Raw genomic sequence first — 20,118 nt, forward strand, 5'->3', positions numbered from 1 at the left:
GTTCTCACCTGCCTCCATTTCTACACTTTACACCAAATATGATTAGATTCAGTTGGAACAAGCAAAATGACGAAAAGTGAAATTAGGAAAACATTTCTGTTAACTGAAATAAATACAATGACAATTAATGAAGAAACTATAACATGCATAACACATACTGCGATTAGAGATATAATACCTTTTGTTTTTGTGTTTTTGAATCTATTTATTAGTCGTTGGCTCTGAAGTTTTATTTCCACACTGTTTACATCAGCTGTAAAGCTCTGACTTGGCCTGTGCAGTGGATGAAACATTAAGCTCACCGGACTCACAACAGATATGAAATGTTTGGCTAAACATAAGCATAACAAAATCAATATGATTAAACGGCAAGAAAACCCTCAACTCTAGTGGAGAAGATTCTAAAATCAAACTCTCTGTTCTATTTCAAGATATACTTTTAACCTTTACAGGCAGAATTTAAATTTTGTCTGCATATGCAGCTCTTCATGTAACTGCAGTTGTATGGTTGGGTCTATTTCTGCTGATGGTGTGTGTTTTTAAACTGCTGAGCGGACTCTTTTGAGACAGCACGGTCCTCCAATTAGGCAGTTCTTCAGAGCGATGTTTGAATGTGGAGATTATTGGGAGGAACTGTACAGGCTATTTGTTGAAGCCTGCGTTTTGATGATGGGGACTTGTGCAGATTAGAGCAGTTCTGAGACTCAACAATGTGCTGTAATGCTAAAGCTTGAACATTCACTTTGATTTTATGGGGAACCAGTACAGATTTTTGTTTCTCTGGGAAGGATGCTAGGCTTTTGTGTGGTGATCAGTTATTTAGTTTCAAAAAAAGTGTCTTGTGCTACATAATCGCTGTTGCAATATTGCTGTTTTTCATCACAACTTCTGCACAATACATGCAAACTTTGTGTGACAGCGCATGCACACCTGTATGTAAATGCAAAATTTGGCTAACTGTGCGTCTCCATCTGAAAGCGTTTCCCCCTTGACTGGATTGTTCTAGCGTAACGCTATCATTCCACCTGAATGCCTGATCGGTCAACGAGTTTCACTGCGGGCACCGTGACATCTTTGCTCCCCACGAGGGCTTTTAACGTCCACTGGGTGTGTGTGTGTGTGTGTGTGTGTCTGTGTTATTTTGGTGTCCTTAACTATGGTTATCGGTTTTTACAGCTTTAATTTATGCGCCCCCATGTCTGGCAAACAGTTTATGTTGCTCATGTCATGCTTTTCTAGTCTTTCTGTCTTTTGACGACACAAATTTGAATTTAAATTTTTGCTCTGTTTAGAGGATAGTCGTTTCAGACGTGTTGTATTTTCAGTGATACTATAAAAAAGGATATTAAATTACATAGAATATTACTTTCAGGTTTTGAAGTAGATATTTATATATTTTTGTACCAGCATGATCTCTCACAGGAAAATCTGACTCATGTCTTTTTAGGGAGATTTTAGATTTTTTTAACCTTCCTTATTATCCTGGTTTGTCATCTGAGTTTATTGGTCACAGTTCCTGCTGTTTTCCACTTTTTACTTTTTGCTCCGTCTGTGAGAACATTTTGTTGAGTTATATTGTCCTGCAAATGAGTTTTTTAAACTATGTGGATCATCTGGATAAATGAAATGTCATGTAAATTTGTCTGTCTTATTTTGAAGAATGACTGAGGTTTAAGATTTCTAACCCAGGAATCAGTAAATCCTGGATTTGTAATTCAACCAGATCAAGTTAAAAATGTGAAGTGTGGATTTATTTTTAAGAATTTTATTTGCAAATCATTATTAACTTTGGATTTTTCTCTACTGAAGAGGTCAGAACACTAACTCAAACTGATTACTATTTATTGATTACTTGTTGTGCTTTGTGTTGTATAGTTTGTTATTGATCTTGGTTATATTTCTGCAGGATGCCCTGCCATTAGTTAAGATTTTGCTGTAAATAAAAACTGTTTTTATTTAGCCCTGCCATTTCAAGTAAAGGTTAAATAAACCAAGCATTGCCTGAAAGTCACACACTATTATATGAGACTGTTTCTGAAATATTTTGGAGTTTTTTATTAAGGTTGTTTGACAAGTAGGTAACTCAAGATGGTAGTTATTTTACCAGTGTAGCAGCGTCAATTAAAACATTTAACAACTCAGTTTTTTTGCTTATTCCGTTTAATCTATTTTAGCCAAGATTTTTTTGTAGTGTTTCCAATTGAGCATTTTGCAGCACAATTAACTCAAAGGAATGTTTATTCATGAGCAGCTTCAACATCATCCTATAAGACAAGAATTTATCAAAAATATCGGTTTAGTCAACTGGAAACTGACTGAATTCTGAAACGTTTTACACTACAACCACATTCAGACACCAGTTGGTAAACAACTGGGAGTAATGGTGTCACAGGAGGAAGCTGGAATCAAACCTACAACCTTTTGATTGCAAGACGATTAACTCTACCACTGATCATCAGTCTTCATGACGCATTGCAGCTGTCTGGTGGTAGCCGTAACCAAGCATACCTGCCTTGCAGCAGCAGAGTGTTCTCATTACTGCCACCTTGTGTTACAAACGAAGAATTACACTCAGGTGTGACGACAACGGACTTCAAAATCAACGGATTTTTGTTTAAAATTGTCAACATTGCATGATGGAATGACTATTTAAAGATCTGAAGTAATCAGTTCTAATCCAGATATGCTACTGTAGTGAAAGATACAAGTATTTATTTATTTGTATTTAATTATATGGTGGCCCTGAAGAGTTTTTGGCTCTCCTGTGTCTCTGGACACTGAATGCTCACTCACAAGCACACTTAAACCCTCATGCAGACATGTAAATCAGGTCTAATTGTAGTGTTTGAGCTGCAGACTAATCTGGTTAGAACACGCTCGGCTAATTGGCAAAAGATGAACTGACCTCACTTGCTATTTGACCTCCAGCACTTATACATCATGTTTATAGAAGGAAAGAAAGGGAGAAGGAAGTGGAACGAGCTAGAATAGCAGATTTACTTCCACTCCAGCATCTGCTAATGAAATACTTTCCTTTCTCCCTCATGGGCCACAAGACTGATTTAACAGCCTCATTCACTGCTATAGATTTACCTGTTGTTTCTTCTGCCATAAAATGGGTTTTGGCTTTATTCAAGGATGTAGTGCTGGTTGAGGAGGTGCACCTCTGTGGGGGTGGAAGGCACACTGCGATCACTTCCTCCAATGTGTCAAAAGTAATTAGGGTGATCGGAAAGCATACCCTATTACGCGCAGAGAGGTGTGTGCTGTGTGCCGTTAATTAGAATGATGAGTAGACTCTAATAAGGCGAGCTCAGACCATAAAATTCAGCACTTGTCTGGTTTTGTTCTGTTTAGGCTTCTTTTCTTCTTTAACGGCAAATTTACAAGGCACGTAAAAAAAGATTTAGGCCTCTTCATTCAATGACCTCCCCCAAGTCTAAAAACTGAGTGAAAATAACAGGACTAACTTTCTGCTTTCACCTGTTTTTACCAGCACATTCCATTTTTTCATCATTAAGGAAGAAAATGCAATCAGAGATTTATGATTAGGTTTCTTGAAAGCCCAGTTAAGAACGTGTAAAGCTTTTTTTATTACATTGATTTGAAAAAATAACACATGTCGGTGTTTAAACATTACCTTTCACTGGGACATGATGCTCAAGCTGTGTGTTAGATCTAATAACACAAAATGACAAATTATACGGCCTTCCCAAGGGCTTTATGGGCAGAGTGGTGCAATCAATTTTAGTCTGTAGTGAATTTTCCTAAGAATACGTCATTAAAATGTTGTTTTGAAGCCAGAAGATGGTGGTTGGCTACAAAAACACAAAGTTGAGCATAAATGTAAATCAATCATTTGTAGAATTACCTTTTTTCTATAATTACACCTGCAGATCTTTGGGCATGTGTCTTTACCAATTTTGTGGATCTGGATGGTAAATTTCTGCCCATTTCTGATTGCAAAATAAGTCAAGCAAGGATGGAGAGTCTGTAAGCTGCCATTTTCAACCTTGTTTCAAGGTCATGTATGCTGCAGCTAATGGCAAACTGCAAGCTGGAATTCTGGATTTGCTTCAACTTGGTTTTTGTTCAACAGTTGCTCTGTACTTGGGACTCAAAAAGAGATTTGTGAAGAGCAGGATACTGCTCTTCACAACAATGACCTGTTGGGTCATTGTTGTCGTTTACAGATCTCTGCAAGTTGCTTAAAGATGCACTGGCCTCTTGGCTTATCTTGGTAGGTATATAGTTGTGCCATATCCTCTAGTTTTAAATCAGATACTAAAAGCTAAGGGTATGTTTTATAACCCAACTGTTTTTAATTTAACCATCAATGCTTTGAAGTATTGCATTAGAAAAGGTTGATGGAAATGACAAAATTGGAAATAATTTCCTCAATTTTATAAAAAAAGGTTTTTCCCTTTTTAGTTAATGCACTAAAACGGAGATGGGAACATGTTTGCCAAATAAGCGCTGACGTAGTGCACCGCAGTCGAAACCTCCAGGTCTGAGTGGATGACTCCGTTTTTCTGAAATGTGTGGTCCATGCTAGTTTGTAACTGCTGCACCTTGTTTATTACAGCAAAGTTCACCAAAAAACTTGGTGAACTTTTAAAATAAGTTCCATTCATAATTATGGGATGTTCCCATCCCATAATTATGAATGGAAACATAATTATTGGACGAAAAACATTGGGGCATTTCATTGGTAATTTGTTCTGCAGTACGCTTTAATAAACCTGAGATATCCACAGAGCAGCTGTATTTATACTGAGACTTATTAAATGGGTGACTTATGGATTCAGATGGTTACACTAGATTTTATTTACAGAATCAGAGTAAAGGGGGCAGAACACAATTAAAATTTCTATTAAAGAAAGATGAAAACCATAAACCTGTTAATTTCACTGTTACACTGGTTTATTTGGTTCCCAATTAAATATCCTAATGTTTGTGATTCAATGTGACAGAATGTGAAAACGTTCAAGAGGTGTTTGGACTTGTAAAGCACTGTGCGTATGAAAATATTTTGAAGGCTAAAAATGATCCAGCAGGCGAAAAAAGGACTTCCTGTGAAAAGATTTTAAAAATTCTTTCTGAATACTGGCTGCCAAAGCTGCAAATTAGACAGTGACACCATTTTTGTAAGCTTCAGTAGAAGGCTTTGAAACTAGACATTTGGGATGGAAAACAACAACAACACAATTAAAACACAATCTGTAGAAAGAGTTGGGAAAAAAACTAGGTTGCTTCATAAATTAGGTGAAGTTTCTGGCAAAAAAAGATGAGCATCAAAGTAAAGGACAAGTGAAAGATGGAGAGGCAGAATAAGGAGTATGAAGAAGTTGGGGACGGTGTGAGGAGGAGGGGAGCTGATAATGAGAGAAAAGGATGACTGTATGAAAGGCTGCAAGAGGAGTGCATGTCAAGAATAAAGGCAGAGGGGGAGTTGTTTGCCTGAGGGCGCCTCATGGTGTGATGTCGTTGAATCTTCACACCATGTTTTATTACAAAGGGCTGTGTAAGGTCTGGCTTATCAACTTGCCAGCTAACTTATGCTGGCTGGAACATCTCAGCATGACTTCGTACGGCGTTGTGTCACTGGTAATTTTGCACACATTAGTTTAATTCAACCCCAAGAAACACAGACGAGGTGTCAAAAAGGCACCGTGGTTTGAAGTTGAGGCCATAATAATGTGCATCAGTGGAGCAGAAACACAGAAAAGTTTTTAGCAAATAGAGTTGCAAAGATTTCTCTTTAAAAAAAGAAAAAGAAGCAACATTTATTATTGGAAGGTGTTTTAAAATTGGTGCTGAATTTCTTAAATATTGGCACATTAACCTTCCTGTGGTCTTAAGAGACAGGGGTAGTTGGACCCCATGAGTTTTTTATTCTGTGCGCAGTGCAGTAGCTTGGCATTGACCCTGAGTGTGCTTTTATGTTTTTTTTTTTTTTTTTTGTGTGTATGTGTGTGTGTGCGCATTTGTTTGTAATACCATGTGGGGACGACTTTCCTGACATATAATACATTGTGGGGACCAAACCCTGTTTTTGAGTCAGGGGTCAGATTTAGGGCTAAGGTATGAATTGAGTTTTGTTTAGGGTTATTAGGGTTAGGTATGTGATGGTTAGGAGAAGGGTAAAGGTAAGGTTTAGGCTGTAGAAATGAATGGAAGTCAATGGAAAGTCCCCACAATAGGCTTTACTTGCATATGATTATTATTAGATCCTAATATAACGGACAACATGACCATAAACTGTTTAGATGACTGTAAATCTGTTATTCTTTATTGCCTTTGCATTATTCCATGTCTCTGAATACTTAATACATCCTGGAAATGATTAAACATATATTGGACTCAAAGGCAATAAAAACATAGGCGACATTAATGAGATGCTGTCATAGTTATGTGTGATTTGGCTAGAATGCTTTAGGTAATTGTCCAGAAAATCGATACTTCTGAGTCACAAGAAAAGCAAGGCAGCGGCTGCACAATGCAAACCATTTTATTAGTTATAAGAATTAGATTTGTATTTTAAGCTTTCTTCTTTAAACTAAAGAATTGTTTTAGGGTGTGCTTTAGGGAAAGTCGAGTTTCTATCTTATGTTAGAACAGATTCAGGTTTCTAATTTGTCTCCACTCATTTTCAATTTTCCTGGAGAAGAAGCAGCCTTTCTCCTCACAATCTCATTTGTTATCTAGGTCAGCAGTTGTCCCTGATCACAAGAAGAGCAATATGAACAGACATGACGCTATGCTAATGAATAAGCTCAAGATTTTTTAATGCTTTCTACAAAACAGCTTTTTACATGAGTGGCCCAACAACAAAATGTCGGTTCTGTCTTTAAGAGGACATTGAAACATCTTTTTTAATGTAGTAGTGTGCATGAAAAATCATGGGCAAGCCCTGGTTAAGTGAGCAACTGGGACATGCATTATTTTTACACAATATCTGGATTAGTTAGTTTGTTAATTTTCCTTTATTGCTGATTGTGGCTGTTGCAAATTGAAAATGTCAACAGACATTTTCAAATATCAAAATCAAATTCCATATTTTTCAGACTGGACAGAAGATCTAGTCTGAAAAATATGGTCTGCAGCCTGGATCAAATGGATTACGCTCGTCATTACTGGGCTACATTACTTCTACTTTTGTTTGTACTGTGTTACCCAAAGGCCTCTCTAATTGTGGATTCTTATCTAATTTTCATCACAGTGCTAACAGAATGGAGGAAAGTGTATTGCAGACACTGTGCGAGGTGGGCTTTTATGAGTTTGAATGGCAGACACCACAAAGCGGCGCCGAAGCTGGCGAATAATGAACAGACTATTAATTAAACCCATACCTGTCCTCTTTCTGCAGCGCATTCTTTTCACCTTTTTCTGCCTGTCTTTCTCCCTTTTTGTCTGACAGAGACAGTGATGGATACACGGACGGCGACAGCTGAGCTCGGCTGGATATCGTTCCCTGCCAATGGAGTAAGAACAATGTGGAAAGCTGAGCTGTATGTGTGCGTCAGTCCGTGTATGTGCAGCCACCCATGGGGAAGCAGTTTGACTACACTTTACAGAGGTCCATTAACGAGTCAGTCAAAATTTTAATTACAGTGCCAAGGTGACATCAATTAACCACTACTGATGCAGAAAGAAAATACATTCCAACAGATCAGAACTGTACCGCAAATGAGTCTGTGATGGAACAGAATGAAATGAAAAAAAAAGTTTTTTTTTTTCTATGATTTTAATGTGATTTCTTTAAAATTCAGCCTGGCAACTAGCTGGTCACAATGGTCTGGGGTGTGAGTGTGTTTGAGGTGAGCAGCTCTAATTGTGATGAATGGATGTCCCTGTGCAGCAGAGAAGGTTAGAGCAGAGAAAGAGACAATGAAAAAGGGAGGAAGAGGATGGGAGAAAATTGGGAAGGAGTGATAGAGAAAGTTTAATTTGTGTCTGGTTTTAGTAAACCCATTAATCATCTTGCTTTCTTACTGGCTCTTCCTCTGCTTCCTTCCCATCTTGCACCCCGTTGCCCCGTCTTCGCTCAAACATTGCCTAGTGGGAGGAGGTGAGCGGCTACGACGAAAACCTTAACACCATCAGGACTTACCAGGTGTGCAATGTATTTGAGCCAAGCCAAAACAACTGGCTGCTCACCACGTACATCGACCGGCGGAACGCACAACGCATCTACGTGGAGATCCGCTTCACAGTACGGGATTGTGCTTCCATACCAAGTGTCCTGGGCTCCTGCAAAGAGACGTTCAATCTTTACTACCTGGAGACTGACAGAACTGTGTCAGAGAGCGTCAAAGGGGTGGAGTATTGGGCCAATGCCCCGTTTTTAAAGGTAACCTCAAACAATCTCAACCTTTTCAACATAAGAAATGTGAAAAAAACCAAAGTAGGTTGTACCTTTCATTCCACGAAAGTCAAATACACCAGTCGGGCTCAACATGATGACCTAATCATGCTTTAAGTGGCAAAACCAGTCAAGGTGTGATCTCTGCTAGGTCAACAACAGTGTCGGCAGCACATTTTTAAAAATCCTGTAAGGTGCTAGTTGGGGGCCTCCATGTATTGAAATGGTTTATTTAGCACTTTCTACAAATGCTACATTGGATTGACATCCTAAGTATTTGGAGGTCAAGTGAATAGTTCAAACTTACATGTTCCACCAACCATCCTTAGACAATTTTTACTTTATTGTTACTTTATTGTAAGGAGTGTTTCTCTACTAAAAGAAGCCACAACCTATCATTCCCTTGCAGCTATGTGCTAAAAACTGTGATGCTCTCTGTTTTCCAACATCTTTCTTTCACTACCAGCATTCATTTCCTCAGTTACTTTAGCTACAGAAAATCACTGAACCATGAGTTGTTTCCTCCAGACGTAGATCAATGAGACTTGGCCGTATGACCTTGTTACCAGCTCATCTTTGGGTCATTTATTATAATGTCTAATTTGAACACAATAAAGCATCACAAGTAAGAAAATACTGTAAAAAAGTAAAGATAAAACTATAAAAATTAAATGCTATTAAAAGAGAAGCAAAACAGCAGATTAAAAAAACATTACTGTAGAAAACCTATTTAACCTTCCTGGAGTTTTAGTGCAAAGCTCAGGACGGGTGCGGCAGATGTCACTGTCAGACAGTGGATAGGAGTGTCCCGCCAGACCGTCAGTTCTCAAAACTACACAAAAATCTTGTAAAAGCAACTCCACTGGACCATGTATAGAGTGAAAAGTTAAGACCACAGGAGGTTTTAGCTGCATTTATTTATGTGTTTATTATGTCAGAATTGTCCATGACTGCACCTTGATGCACCCAAAAATAGGTGCAATGATGAAATTATTACTAGTTTTTATTCACATCACCTATTAGTGTTTGATATCTTATGCCTGATTGGTGTATATTAGCAGTGCTGATGTGCATCAACACTGCTAATATACCTTTGCAAACTCATCAATGCTCAGTCATCTCTTTAACCACCATATTGGATTTACTCTTCCAGGTGGACACCATTGCAGCTGATGAGAGTTTCTCCCAGGTGGATTTTGGGGGTAGGCTGATGAAGGTGAACACTGAGGTTAGAGGTTTTGGGCCACTCTCCAAGGGCAGAGGCTTTCACTTGGCTTTCCAGGATCTGGGTGCTTGCATGTCCCTTTTGTCAGTTCGAGTATTCTACAAGAAATGTCCAAGGACTGTACAGAACTTTGCTCTTTTCCCTGAGGTATGCAAAAGAATGCAAAAAAATAAAAAATTATCTTTCCATTCCAGCTTGTTAAAGGGTGAGCTTGTTTACTCAATCTTTCTGTTTTTCATCCAGACCCTGACAGGAGCAGAGTCCACATCCTTGGTTATCTCCCGAGGAAGCTGCATTTCAAATGCTGAGGAGGTAGACGTGCCTATAAAGCTCTACTGTAACGGAGATGGAGAGTGGATGGTCCCGATTGGCAGCTGCAGCTGTAAGGCAGGCTACGAACCAGAGAATTTCGACGTGTGTCGAGGCAAGTCTTTGACTTAGAGAAATCGCGATGCCTAAGACAAAAAGGTTTTTCAGAAAATAATTCTGAAGTTGCTGGCCCAGGAAATGCTTGCATTCTGCACATGCAATTTAACAAGGCAGAGTGACAGCAAATCAATATTGTGCAAACACGTTTCCAATATTCTGTCATAGTAATGGCAGCAATCAGCATCTGAAAGCAGCAAGAGATGACAGATCATGCAAATGGGCTTTAACTACTCAAAGTATTGCTTTAATCATACATGTATCATCAACATTATTACCAAGCCTTTATTAATAGCCTAGCTTGGTTTACAAAATATTATTATAATAGCCTCATCAGGCTGCATGGTTATGCTGATTCTATTAAAAATGTGAATTTTTTTCACAGTTCAGTTGGACAAACCATTGCTTTTTGGCAGTCCCAGCTGAATGATTCCATGCACATATATTGTAACTACACAATACCATGTATTTTTGCCCGGGGGTGGGGGGGAAGCACGCAAAGCACCATATGTTCATATTTGCCGAGCCACCCTCAGATAAACGTGGCACAAAAATAACTCCTCTTCCCTCAGTGTTCCAGATATCTTCACCTCTTTTTCCTCCTTTTTATATCTGGCCTCCTTCCCCATTTCCTCTCAGAAATAGTACTCATCATTTCTTATTCTCCCCAGAGAGTCTCATCCATTTTTTCTATGAGTGTGTGTGTGTGTGTGTGTCTTGGGGGGAGGGAACTGTGATGTATGTTCATGTGATGAAATAAGTGAGACCTCTTCATCCCATGTTAATTACTTTAGCGCTTTTCTGCCAGATCAGTCTGCTGCAAATTAGAGGACGGACAGACAGAAAGGAAGCAGACTGATGCATAGTATCTAGTCTGCATCTTGTTAAACGCGTTAAATACTTTGACTGAAATGCTCGTCAGGGCGCTGATGTCAGTTTGCGTTTTGTATTGGGAACATTTCTCATCATGTGACATTTGAGCGTTTGAATGACGTAAACCAATCATGATTCGTGGGAATGATTGAACCTTTTACTTTGAGTCTGATCCAAACACAGTAAAGCATCGAGTATCAATTACTGTAACTGTAAAAGTCTTCAGTGTTGCTGTTAAGTAAGCCAGCAAGGTGTCTCAAAGTAATGTCTTGCTTCTTCTCCCTAAACAACAAAAAGTGCTTTTGTTGTTTAGGAAATGGTATAATATTTTTCAAAAAATATTTGATAAAACCTTAAGTTTAGAAAAAGTAAAGGTACAATATTAATTACTTTGTTTTTTGCAATTAAATCTCACAAAAACACTGTGATTAGAATTCAGCTACCTAAGTTTGTTCATTTAAAATAAGTTTATTTTAATGTGAATTGTTACATACAAGTTAGTAACTGGTGTAAAAATTGTGCACAAAAGACAAATTAGCAGTTTTTTTTTCACTTCGTTGCATTTTCTGTTTCCACTCCTGCTTCCATGTTCAGGCTCCACATTCATGTCATGCTACTTGTCTGTAATGATTGTTGAATTTTTGTAAGTTTTGCTTTTATAAAATCCTCAAAATGCACGGTTTAAGCAGCTCTTTGCACTTTGGCTCTGCTTTGATCTCACATTTCAAGACAGCAAGTTCATAGGATAAAAAGGCTAATCTGTCAAACTCGCTGATAACAAAACCATCTGGACAAAACTAACAAATGAAAATAAAAACATAGAAATCATACAGTATAGACAAAATTGAAAGATTATTGAAGTACATGTAACTCAAACTACTCTGTAGTGAAAAATATTTGCTATTATTACCTGTATTGGATAAATGATGTCTGCAAGTACTCTTCCAAAAGACAACTCTGTTTGTGCAAACTATCCAAAAGTAAGAGAGCATATGTTTGTTTCAGCTACCAACCATGCTGTGCTTTTTTTTTGTAAAATTAGGCTGTCCAAATAAAAACTCCTGCCAAATTTAAGGCTTAATATCACTGCTTCTGAGATGGGATTAGATTGCTTTATCAAATGAAATAACTCTTCCTTCAGTCGCTGAAGGATTTCTTTTTACGCGTTCACTGTTAATTTAGTGTAAGCTGACACTCAGAAGTCATTTTTCATTTAAACTGATTGTCTCTCGTTTGAGTACTCAAACTAAAAACAGCCTCATCTGACATATCTCTGATTTCTGACGCTGTGTCAGCATACACCTGCTTGATGCTCTTATCTCCGAAAAAGCGATTTACGGTGTCGAGGGACAGTGTTTGTCTTGTCTGTCTTTCCCAATCTGGCATCTTCTTGGTTGGCTTCCTTTGCCAATCAGCTGATAAAACCTTGGCAGGAAGCTGGACTCACTACTGGAACAGATGGTCATCTCTTTGTGAGGGTTTGAGCATGTCAAGGCACAGAGATGGTGTTTATTTTGCACCAAATCCGCATATTGTGCAAACCATACGGCGCAACTGGCTCGTGATCAAAGTCATGTGTGTGCATATTCAAACGTGTGTTTTTGTATTTATTCATGGAAAACGGAGCAGTGTGTGTCCATACATTTTTTTAGAGTAATTTGCAAAACAAAAATGTAGTAGTTTAAGTATGCTTATCCCATATGTGCATAAACAGCTTGAAAAAGTTTGAGATAAATTTACAGACCCCCTTGGATGGACCGGTTGTAAGTAAAATGAATAATCCAATTTAGGTATTCTGGTATTAAAATATTACTGAATGTTATGCCTTTTTGTTATTACAGAAAGAAAATATATGGAATAGCTCATTTAACCTGCACTCACCTGCTTTTCATCTGGTGTTTCACTAGTTTGAGATATGGCCACACTTGGATATGCACAGATAGCTGTACAGAGAGGTATGAAGAGGTAAATAATAGAGGGAACAATACTTGTTTCCATGGTGACAGCCCTGACGTGTTTGAACAAGGTTGGATGAATAAATGACCTTGACGATCCAGATGCCTATCTGCCTTTTCACGAGACAAAAAAAAAAAAGACAAAATGACGGTTTGCAAGAAACGCAGAGAACATGTGGAAGATGGTGACCAAAATGTAACTTTTAGGCTAAAGTGTGACAGAAAACTAACAATGAAACAATTGATGAAATGCCATTAGCAGGTGGCAGTACTATGCTTTGGAGAAGTATGGGTAGGAAAGCTTCAAGAAAACCAGACTTCCAACAGGTCAAAAACCCTGAACAAACACCAACAGTGAAACCAGAAAGTTGTAGATCCAACCATGTTTATATGTTAATGGATCAATCAAATTTCAACCCAAGTCTAATCTGTGACTTAAAAACTGAGGATCATAGATGTCCTTCATCCTTTCTGAGTAAGCACACACTATTTTTCAAAGGAGAAAGGACTGGAAATGCTGTGTCTATGTGTGCAGCTTTTGTAGGGTAGAGAGACCTGCAGCTGTAATCTCAGGAAAAAGGTGGTTGTGTAATATAATGTCTCTGAGGGGATAAATAAGTGCCAAGCAAGAAGAAAATTACAGTTGCTTTTATTTTATCAAAGAGCAGAAGAAAAAAACAAAGGATTTAAAAAGCAAGTTTTACTTAAAAAGTGCAACTTTTTATTGGTTTACTATAATGTCCCACATTGCTTATGGAATATGTGTGTTTAATCTGAAGGAATGGAAAATAGATATCAGGTGTCTACAATACAGTTTGCACTGAAACAGATATTATATTATATTAGAAATTGAAACTGTCTGTATTAACAAAACGGCTTAGTAAGAAGAAAAAAATTGGTAATGTTTTTTGTCCATATTTCTCAGCTCTAAGCTAAATATGTCTTACTCCTTTCACTTGACAGTTATGCTTTTTATTGCACATAATTCTAGTGAAATTACTTGTAATTTGTGGCTGTGATGCAGAGAAAATGTGAAAAGTTTCCAGCAATATGAATCTAAGACCCTGGATTATTTAAATGGCAGTATTGTTGTAGTTTCATAAAGCTCTGTGACTGAGTGCAACATAATACAGTGTAAAATCAGACCTCTGGGAATATGCTCCTCTCGTAAAAATCAACTAAAAACAAAAGCATCAGCTTGTTGTTTCGTTCACGCTATGATGACATTGGGAGCAACAAATGAAAACATTGATAATTGAGTTTCTTTTCACACTTATTCTGTTTTCCTTGTTTGTTTTTATTGCCATTTCAGTCCTGACTCTTGCTTTCTCGGGACAGATTGCTTCCTTTGTACATTATCCCCGTGTCTGATACCATGCCATGGTTGACAATCAAGCTTTGTTACAGAGAAGGAAGAGAATTGTACCTAGTTAAAGACCAAATTCAAAGTTGGAAGATCAAATCCCCTTTGTAAGTAACCATGTTGTAGTTTCACAGCAGCATGGTCAGGGAGGTTTCAACTGAATATGAAAGCACAAGATTAAACATGGAGCAGTATTTTTGCCAGACCATGTGAAGAAGTGGGATTATGTTTGCATAAAAAGCATTTTTGTTGGGGAATGTGTGGACTTTGACTCTGGTTGCAGTAGTTGATGCACATTAATGAACTTTGCGTTCCTAAAATGGATACAGCTGCTTCAAATAATCTTATTTCTGCTCCATGTGGTAGAGATAATCACAAAGTTCCTCTGTTGATATTTTTTTATGCTGTACCACTTTTAAAGGGCTGCAGGGACTTATTAACTGGTAGCTTCTTTTTAAAGTCAATCATTCATGCGTTTCCCATAATTTATTTTAAACTCATTAATATTCCCATTATAAATTTCTGTGTGTGGTGGTTTGTCTCATTCCTAGTGGACTACAGGATCTATAATCAAACATGTGACTGAGTAAGAAGCTAATGTTCTTGGTTCAGCTCAAGTCTCTGAGTAAATCAACAATTCCTCCCAATAGATCGAAACACGAGGCATCCATGCAGAACTGGAACGGAAAACTTATTATTTGTATCTGAATTCCCTTAACAGCAATGCATATATTTAGTTGTATTGAGAACAGGTGTGTGCCCAACTTTTTACGCAGTCACAAGAGGTTATTATTTATAATTGGATAAATGCCTTTGATGCTTGCGATGTTTTTGCTGCATGCAGACAGAAAGCATTGTGTTGCTAACAGCTAAATGATGCAGCACTTTCAGACTATGCTGACCCATGCCCTGAACTCAGCAGCAAATGTAGCCCATTTGGTGTTCTGTCTGTGACTGCAATGACTGTGAAGTGTTTTCTGTCCCTTTATGCTACAACTCCAGCAACTAGCATCCTTTTGAAAGCTTATAGAGATTTCAGCTTGCTATTGTGCCTCAAATAAATAAAGTCTGTTTGCACAAAGCTCCTTTGGCATTACTTTAGCTTTTTGTGGGTGGATTGCAAAGTGTTAAAATTTAAAAAAATGAACCAATTAAGTAATTTCAATGAAACAGAAAGTGGGTTATCAAATTGGTCATGGTGTAGAAAAGATAAGTTGTGCTGGATTTTCTTGTCCAGCTGACGGCACAAAATTAGAAACATTGTGATGCTGGAGATGAACAAATGGTTGATTTATCCAAAGTGTCAATTTATTTTGTTGATTTTTTTCATTTATAGACTGGTTACAACAGTGCTGTAACCTGATCAATGTTTAACCAATTTTGGATAAGGTTGGTTAATAAACCTGAGAATTTTCAGAAATCAGAAGAAATTTAGAAAATATATGCCAATATGCTAAGAAGGATGGGATGAAAGACGTATTAAGTTTGTTGCTCTCCTCCCAATATTAAGATCCCCACTCACTATTTTGTAAAAGGTTTAGAAATTTTACATATACTGGTGTAATTTTAATGTTTCCCCTGCTTACATTTAGTTAGAATTTTTCTATTATCTGTCTTGGCTCAGAATTATCTGTAGAGAATCAAATATGCAAATACACCACAACCAATAATTGGATAAAGGGGACATGTTGTGCAAAATTCTCATTTTGCACATTTTTGTACTTCCTTTTGGGTTTCTACTGCTTCTACAAACAGCCCAAGCACTTAAAAAACAAAACAAAACAAATAAAAAAGTAAAAGTCCAGCTGTGTTTTGGCAATAAGTTAATGTCTTTTAGTGTCTGAATAATGAGCCATTTCAAAAACCTCCGGAAAGTGATGTTGCAAATCAGCAGCAGGCACTGCCCCATTACTTAGCAACCCCATCAAATCCCAGCCTGTTACTTAGCAACCCAAGCTGAGTTCCAGCACGTTTGGTCAGCTAGTTTTACTGCTGTATGCGCTGTACAATGGCTGCTGGAAAAGACAAGTGTGTTCTCGTTGACTTACTATTCAGAAACCACTTGCTGCATTCTTGTTGGTTGTGGAGGAGGCTCTACTTATGCTTTTCAAATATGTACGGTTTCATGGTTGTGCGTCTGTTTGCAGACATTTCCATGTATGAGTGCAAACGCTGATTTGAGGGGGAGGGGGCAGCAGCAGCTTATTTGGATTTAAAGTGTTAAGTGTCCCTAAAGCAGCTAATTTTGGAAGGAGTTCAAAGTGGCAGAACTGACCAAACAGAAATCTCATTATATTTAAATGTCTCGTTAAAAAGTGTAATGAACATGTTTTGTATAGCCCATATATCTTTTCTAACCTGATCGAGGAAGGATTATATCTCACCTTAAAGTGTCCTTTATTATACTGAAGACACACAATATGTTTCGTCACCATTACTACATTTCATACATGTCAACATGCTTTCCTGTATAATTTCAGATACACACAATAACTCGATGCCAAACGTCAAGACTAATGTGACACAAACCCCACCGATAAAATGAGCTTTTTGTCATCAATGTTCAGCGGTCCAAGTTAAGTTTTGCTTTGTAATCTCTTCACAGCTTGTCCTCAGGGCACCTTTAAGTCGTCCCAGGGGGCAGGATTATGTCAGCAGTGTCCGCTCAACAGTCGCTCCACCATCGAAGCTGCCACCCTCTGTGGTTGTCGGAATGGATATTACCGTGGAGACATGGACAAACCAGAGGACATGTGTACCAGTGAGTCAACACGTATAATTACACTCTCAGTGCACCTTTCAATAAGGTGTCAAAATGACTGGTCCAGGCTTACGATCCCAGCGTATCACTAACTGACAACACCGGCAGTCGAATATTTCATAATTAAATGAAAATCCAGCATCCACCTTGATTTATAATTCTGCCTGTAAATGTATGCACCTCAGACGGAGAGCCGAAACACACACACACACACACACACACACACACACACACACACACACACACACATTCTTGTTAAGGGATTTTGGGAGTAGTAAGTAATAATGTCGCCACACAGCTCAGGCTCTCCATTCCAGTTGAGTATGTGTTTATTGTGTTGAAGAGTCTGTGCTGCAATGCAAGACGAAGCTGTGAGTTTGAGTAACGCAGCCTCTCGGCTCCTCAGAGATATAGTGTAAGTAGGTTAAAACATGAATCATTTTGGACTCGTACTCCGAAACTGAGTGTGTACTGTGTGTGCAGCTGTACAAAGTATGTAATCACTCATGGGTTTTTGTGCTGTTCCTGGTGACCTGAATACATCTTCACATTTTGAGGGATTAAAAACAGCTCTGGTTCAGTCATATTTTGGATCTTTTGTGTTTTTAAAGATTTACAGACCTCAGAAAATACAAACAAAGCCTTCAATGGGATCATTTATGTCACTGTCCGCATTGAATTTGATATAAACTGGTGTTTGTGTAACTCATTAAATGTGTAATTTGCACATTTTCGGAGCCGTTATAGGCCAGTTTATGCGGCACACGTTGCTGGTACCTCAAGAACCTCATTTTGCCGTCAGAGCTGCTTTTTTCTTTGTGTCCTAGATTCAACAAGGTGGCTCAAGCATTCCTCAGACAACTTTAATATATTAATATATTAACACGGCAGCCTTGTGATCTTCCTGGAGATTTGTTGGCTGCACATTTTTAACATAAATCTCCCATTTCATCATGTCTCAAATGATCTCAATTGGATTGAGATCTGGTGTCTGTGGCGTTCATTGGCATACTGTGGTTACAAGAGATGGAAATGGTCAGCAGGTATATTGTGGTGTTTAAATAACTGAGTTGGTATTTATTGTGCCAAACTGTTTCACCACCACAAACAAAGTTGATACCAAACAGGGTAGATCTGTGCTCCTGTGTTTTCTAATCCTCTACAATGTTTTTCCAATCTAGCATTTAGGATTTTGGTGAGTCTTTATCAGTTGTATCAGTTTTTAAACAACAAGGAAATGCCTGAAACGCCAAAACTCAAATCCTTGGTTTATAGAGTCATCCCACATCTGTTCCTCACTGGAATCCAATGTCGTTCTCCAAACTTTATCAGTATTCCACTAATGTTGAAAAAACACAATTTTGGAATTGCGGTGTTTCCATTAAATAAAAAATAAGTCATTAAAAAACATGCCGCACCATGTTCCTCCAACTACTTCCTGTTTTCTTCTTCTTCATGGCAGACAAAAATAGAAAAATACACCAATGCATAAAACACCATGAACACCAGTAGCATCTCTTTTTAACTATTAAAAACTAAATTTTTCACATTTTATGGATATTATGATTCCAGTTTTTTGGTCAATTCCCCATACCCATGTCCACTTATTTTTTTATGTTTGATTAATTTGAAATATTTAAACATTTGAAGGAAAGAAGTTAGTTTTTACTTGTTCAATGTAATTACAAATTTTAAGTTTTGATATTGGCTGCACAGTTGTGCAGTTGGTGGCATCAAATGTCTTTCCATTACAAATGTGCACAAAACTTTGCTGATATTCCGCTAACGTTTAAAAAACACAATTTTGCAATTGCGGTGTTTTCATTAAATAAGAAATGCAATTAAAATCACATGTGCATAAGTTTGTAATAAGTCAGTAAAAAAAAACCATACACCACCATGACCCTCCAACTACTTCCTGTCGTCGTCGGGGTTTGCGCCAGCGACAACATCTGGTTGTTGGTCATGTGACTCGTGTGATGCAAAAAAAAGTGTCTATTTCAGATTATTCAAAATAAATTTTAATATGGCCAATAAAACACCTCATCCTGGCTAGTTCTTTTTAGAAATGGTCATGTTGCCAGTAAGCTTATTCATTTTTGAAATGTCAAATTGGTCCATGGAAACACAGCTATTCTTCTTTTTCTGGATTCTTTTGTCCGTTCCTCTGATATTTACTGTTATTTCATTATTAAAGAAACTATTCCTGAACAGAGTTGACTCTTTTATAGAGTTTGTTGTAAATTTCTGGTTATTTCTTTTACAGCAGCGGTGCTTTATAAAGGCAAACATTTCTCAATTCAATACCACTGAAACAGATTGTAGATGGATTCTCAAAATGTTCTGTAGGTGGGTCAGGGTTTTATTACAGCAGAAGCGGTACAGAAAAAGCCTAACCTCAACACTTGTAGCATTCTTAAAATAATGACGATGGAGAGAAAAAAAATCTAATTTGCCAGTGAGAGCGTGTCAGATGTCAAGCCACTCATCCTGTGTAGCTCTCTGAATTACTTCAGCGCTTTCTATTCAGGGGCAAAAACAAATCAGGTTACAGTTAGAAACAAAAAAATCAAGAGGGCAAACTACAAAAACAGTGGGGTTAAACTTAGAAACACAGGAGGGATTCAGAGTCGGATACGAATCAGGTCACCGGAGTGGAAGAGGGACTGCACAGTTTGTAGGTTGTTGTCTGACGAAAAAAAATTCCAGTGGTAACATGCCTCACCGGCTGCGGAGGTGGTTGGGTGCATCGTCTCTCAGCAGGTAAGTGAATATAATTTAAATTCTACAGTCTGCAGTCTGAGCAAAAAAGAAAAACACAACAGATGTGTCCGTCTCCTACGAGTCTCCATTGTTTCAGCAGTGTGGCTAGATGCTGTGCTTTTGTGGCAACTTTGAATTTTAAAATGTTTTCAGTGGTTATTAAATGAATACATATTTATGCATAAAAAGGTGAACTCACCATGTGGCTTACCTGGACCTTAAATATGTCATCACCTTCCTAAAATAATGGCCTAACTCAATTTTTGACGAGTGTTTTTCTTTTTTTGCCTAAAAAAATCTTTTGTAAAAAAAAAAAAGAGGTGGTGATATTTTTTTTTAAAATTGACGTGACAATATGCATAACTGTAAATACACTGTATGCACTGC

General features: G+C 37.8%; 1 protein-coding gene across 2 annotated transcripts in view; it reads left to right on the forward strand.

Annotated features, from left to right (window-relative positions):
• LOC103137188 (ephrin type-B receptor 1-like) overlaps nucleotides 1-20,118 on the forward strand; it is a 103,798-nt gene that overhangs the window by 30,145 nt on the left and 53,535 nt on the right. For both annotated transcript variants that reach the window (XM_007550806.2, XM_016670860.1), the window contains 5 exons: nucleotides 7,421-7,485; nucleotides 8,063-8,353; nucleotides 9,519-9,737; nucleotides 9,834-10,014; nucleotides 16,813-16,968. In XM_007550806.2, coding sequence (XP_007550868.1) covers nucleotides 7,421-7,485; nucleotides 8,063-8,353; nucleotides 9,519-9,737; nucleotides 9,834-10,014; nucleotides 16,813-16,968 — 912 coding nt within the window. The remainder of the gene's footprint in view (nucleotides 1-7,420; nucleotides 7,486-8,062; nucleotides 8,354-9,518; nucleotides 9,738-9,833; nucleotides 10,015-16,812; nucleotides 16,969-20,118) is intronic.

This window comes from Poecilia formosa, unplaced genomic scaffold (genome assembly GCF_000485575.1).
Source record: "Poecilia formosa unplaced genomic scaffold, Poecilia_formosa-5.1.2 Scaffold38, whole genome shotgun sequence".
NCBI classification, from domain to species: Eukaryota; Metazoa; Chordata; class Actinopteri; order Cyprinodontiformes; family Poeciliidae; genus Poecilia; species Poecilia formosa.